We start from the raw sequence: 5000 nt of genomic DNA, 5'->3' as shown, positions 1-5000 counted from the left end.
ATAATTAATCAGACGCTTATCCCAACCCTGAATCGGACCCTTAGTTGAAGTAGTCTTGTCTACCCAGACGGCTCTCTCTGTGGTAGCGATTGAGCCTGGGGACGACGTTATTAAAAGAGTAGTCTTTATCTTAATACAAGTAAAGTATGTAGAGGTGTATTCATTGATTGTATGGCTAGCAGTGCTATGTATGACCAGAGTTTTCTCTGTGTTGTGATGTGATGTGTTGTGATGTGTTGTGTTGTGATGTGTTGTGATGTGCTGTGGTGGGTTGTGATGTGTTGTGATGTGATGTGTTGTGATGTGTTGTGATGTGTTGTGATGTGTTGTGTTACAGCTCAGATCTGGACGTGTACTATACAGGAGGTGACAGCCACATACACAGAGGACCCAGCAGTAGTGAGCCAGGAGCACTGTTTAGGGTGGAGGAGCTGTTCTCTGCACTGCACCACTCTGGTGAGTCATGGGTCATTACACACAAAAGCATGGGCACGCATGTACGCACGCACACATGAAAGAAAGCAGACACACTCACTCACTCACTCACACTCACACACACACACACACACACACACACACACACACACACACACACACACACACACACACACACACACACACACACACACACACACACACACACACACACACACACACACACACACACACACACACACACACACACACACACGGACATATAATGTATATGCGAATGTACATGTTCTCTCTTTTCCTGTCTTTCCAGAGAAATGTCAGTGTAAGGAGATAACTATTGGCAGCCCCAAACTCTTCTGTGCCAACAAGTATGACTACGGTAGGTGGGACATACAGTAATATTAAGAAAGATACACGTTGGGAAAGAGTGGGAAAAGTTCCTGGGAAAACAATAATAATTATCTTAGCATTATCCATGCATGCTAAAAGCCACGTCTTCATTTGTCTCCTGTGGATCCACCTGGTGTTGTAATCCTCTTTGTCTGAGAACTCTACAAGATATGAAAAGACTCTTAAACAATAGGAGAACATAAAGCAGAGTTGGCTTTAGATGAAAAGGAGATGTTTGAGGTTAACCACTCCTATGTTAGCCAACTCCCTTGGGCCTGCTAGGCATAACAACGAGCATAGAAGTTGGCTATAGAGCACAAACAAATCTGGGACCAGGCTGTAGTGAACGATGCCAGCAGAATTGAACAGGAAATCCCCCCCAACTGTTTGCACTGGCAATTGAACCGCTTGCAGAAAGAATTAGAAAGGACCCAAACGTAACAGGTAATAAATTAAACTTATTTGCAGATGATCTACTGGCAAGATGGCGCCGACAGACATGTCAGCTCTGCTTCTAGCTCCTAAGCAACTTTGCAGTATTTTGTTTTTTTTGTGTGTTATTTCTTACATGGTGTCCACATCACCAACAAACTATCATGGTCCAAACCCACCAAGACAGTCGTGAAGAGGGCACGACAAAGCCTATTCCCCCTTAGGAGACTGAAAAGATTTGGCATGGGTCCAAAAAGTTATACAGCTGCACCATCGAGAACATCCTGACTGGTTGCATCACTGCCTGGTATGGCAACTGCTCGGCCTCCGACCGCAAGGCACTACAGAGGGTAGTGCGTACTGCCCAGTACATCACTGGGGCCAAGCTTCCTGCCATCCAGGACCTCTATACCAGCCGGTGTCAGAGGAAGGCCCTAAAAAACAGCTTCTACCCCCAAGCCATAGGACTCCTGAACAGCTAATCATGGCTACCCGGACTATTTGCATTGTCCCCCCCCCCCCCCCTCTTTTACGCTACTGCTACTCTGTTTATTATCTATGCATAGTCACTTTAACTCTACCCCCATGTACATATTACCTCAATTACCTCGACTAACCTGTGCCCCCTCACATTGACTCTGTACCGGTACCCCCTGTATATAGCCTCCCTACTGTTATTTTATTTTACTGCTACTCTTTAATTATATATGTTTTATTTGTATTTTTTACTTATCTATTTTTTACTTAAGACTTTTTTTCTTAAAACTGCATTGTTGGTTAAGGGCTTGTAAGTAAGCATTTCACTGTAAGGTCTACACCTGTTGTATTCGGCGCATGTGGCAAATACAATTTTATTTTATTTTATTATTAGCCCAGAACGTTTTTTGTGTTATTACATACAGCCGGAAATAACTTTTAGATATCAGAGCGACGGTAACTCACCAGCATTACGACCAGGAATATGACTTTCCCAAATTGGATCCTTTGTTCGTACCCCCCAGGGCAATTTAACTTATCCCAGAGGCTGCTCCAAGACGCTGCCGGCGGAGAAGAGGTATTCGGAGTGGACTTCTAGTCCGACTCAGGAGGCGTGCACACCATCCACCGCTTCCGAGTATATTACTCGGTAATGTTCAGTCTCTGGACAATGAAGTAGACGAGCTCAGGGCGAGGATCTCCTTCCAGAGAGACATCAGGGACTGTAATATACTCTGTTTCACGGAATCATGGCTCTCTCCGGATATACTGTCCCCATCCATACAGCCAGCTGGGTTCTCAGTACATTGCGCAGACAGGAATAAAGAACTCTCCGGGAAGAAGAAAGGCGTTGGTGTATGTTTCATGATTAACTACTCATGGTGTGATTGTGATAACGTACAGAAACTCAAGTCCTTTTGTTCACCCGACCTAGAGTACCTCACAATCAAATGCAGACAGTATTACCTCTCAAGGAAATTCTCTTTGTTTATATTCCCCCTCAAGCCGATACCACGACGGCCCTCAAGGAACTACACTGGACATTGTGCAAACTGGAAACCACATATCCTGAGGCTGCATTTATTGTAGCTGGGGATTTTAACAAAGCAAATTTGAGGAAAAGGCTACCAAAGTTCTACCAACACATTGACTGTAGTACTCGCACTGCTGAAACGCTCTACCACTGCTACTCCCCCTTCCAGGATACCTACAAGGCCCTCCCCCGCCCTCCCTTCAGCAAATCAGATCACGACTCCATTTTGCTCCTCCCTTCCTACAGGCAGAAACTCAAACAGGAAGTACCCGTGCTAAGGTCTATTCAATGCTGGTCTGACCAATCGGAATCCATGCTTCAAGTTTGTTTTGATCACGCGGACTGGGATATGTTCCGGGATGCCTCTGAGAATAACATTGACGTATACACGGACATGGTGACTGAGTTCATCAGGAAGTGTATAGGGGATGTTGTTGTGCAGCATTCGCGCAAAACTGAAAGCGTGAACCACCGCATTTAACCATCGCAAGGTGACTGGGAATATGGTCAAATACAAACAGTGTCGCAATTCAAATGCTCAGACACAATTCAGTCGCAATTCAAGTCGCAATTCAAATGCTCAGACACGAGACATATGTGGCAGGGTCTACAGACAATCATGGATTACAAAGGGAAAACCAGCCACGTTGTGGACACCGACGTCTTGCTTCCGGACAAGCTAAACACCTTCTTCGCCCGCTTTGAGGATAACACAGTGCCACCGACGCGGCCCACTCCCAAGGACTGTGGGCTCTCGTTCTCCGTGGCCGACGTGAGTAAGACATTTAAGCGTGTTAACCCTCGCAAGGCTGCCAGCCCAGACGGCATCCCTAGCCGCGTCCTCAGAGCTGGCCAAAAAGATCATCAAGGACATCAACCACCCGAGCCACGGCCTGTTCACCCCGCTACCATCCAGAAGGCGAGGTCAGTACAGGTGCATCAAAGCTGGGACTGAGAGACTGAAAAACAGCTTATATCTCAAGGCCATCAGACTGTTAAATAGCCATCACTAGCCGGCTACCACCCGGTTACTCAACCCTGCACCTTAGAGGCTGCTGCCCTATACACATAGACATGGAATCACTGGTCACTTTAATAATGGAACACTAGTCACTTTAATAATGTTTACATACTGCTTTACTCATTTCATATGTATATACTGTATTATAAACTGGGTGGTTCGAGCCCTGAATGCTGATTAGCTGAAAGCCGTGGTATATCAGACCGTATACCATGGGTATGACAAACATTTATTTAAATTGCTCTAATTATGTTGGTAACCAGTTTATAATAGCAGTAAGGCACCTCAGGGGTTTGTGATATATGGCCAATATACCACGGCTAAGGGCTGTGTCCTAGCACTCTGCGCTGCGTCGTGCATAAGAACAGCCCTTAGCCGTGGTATATTGGCCATATACCACACCCCCTCGGGCCTTATTGCTTAATTCTATTCTACTGTATTTTAGTCAATGCCACTCCGACATTGCTCGTCCGAATATTTATATATTTCTTAATTCCATTCTTTTACTTTTAGATTTGTGTGTATTGTTGTGAATTGTTAGATACTACTGCACTGTTGGAGCTAGGAACACAAGCATTTCACTACCACCCGCAATAACATCTCCTAAATATGTGTATGTGACCAATAAAATTTGATTTGATTTGATATACCTGACCAATATTGAAAACTCAATGACCCCTTTGCTAAAAATATTTTCTGAATACTCAAAAATCTCAGGATATAAAATGAACGCGGAAAAACCCCTGAAATAATAACAATAAGAATAGAATCATAGAATAATATGCCATTTATCCAGAGCTACAGAGGACCACATAGTGGCAATAGGAAAAATAAAACAATTACTCACGATCTACACCAATCTTTAAGTGGACCACCATTTTTTTGGGAAATCCTTAGGATGCTAAATAAGTGACAACAAACAACACATATATAAAGAAGATAACTTTATCCCATTACTCAACAATATGAAAACAGATCTAATTAAATGGAATAATCGTCCCATAAGTCTTACAGGTAGAATCAATCTGTTTGGAATGGTGTGGCTGCTAAAGGGTTTATATTTGTTCTCGGTAATACAAATTACACCACCGAAGACATTCTTTAAAAAAGTATACTCGGTCAAAGCAGACTTTATTTGGCCAAATAAAAGTCATAGAATAAAAAGGAAGGTTTTCCATCTTCCTGAGTCTGAGGGGTGGTTTTAACCTTCCA

The 5000-nt window shown here is 43.9% G+C and overlaps 1 protein-coding gene across 1 annotated transcript in view; it reads left to right on the top strand.

The window, feature by feature from the left end:
• The window catches only part of LOC121531275 (netrin-4-like), a 34636-nt gene that overhangs the window by 28334 nt on the left and 1302 nt on the right, over positions 1-5000 (top strand). The window contains exons 7-8 of the mRNA XM_041836515.1: positions 338-456; positions 746-814. Coding sequence (XP_041692449.1) covers positions 338-456; positions 746-814 — 188 coding nt within the window. The remainder of the gene's footprint in view (positions 1-337; positions 457-745; positions 815-5000) is intronic.

Source organism: Coregonus clupeaformis, chromosome 19, assembly GCF_020615455.1.
Source record: "Coregonus clupeaformis isolate EN_2021a chromosome 19, ASM2061545v1, whole genome shotgun sequence".
Lineage (NCBI taxonomy): Eukaryota > Metazoa > Chordata > Actinopteri > Salmoniformes > Salmonidae > Coregonus > Coregonus clupeaformis.
This window is presented reverse-complemented; position numbering and strand designations above follow the sequence as displayed.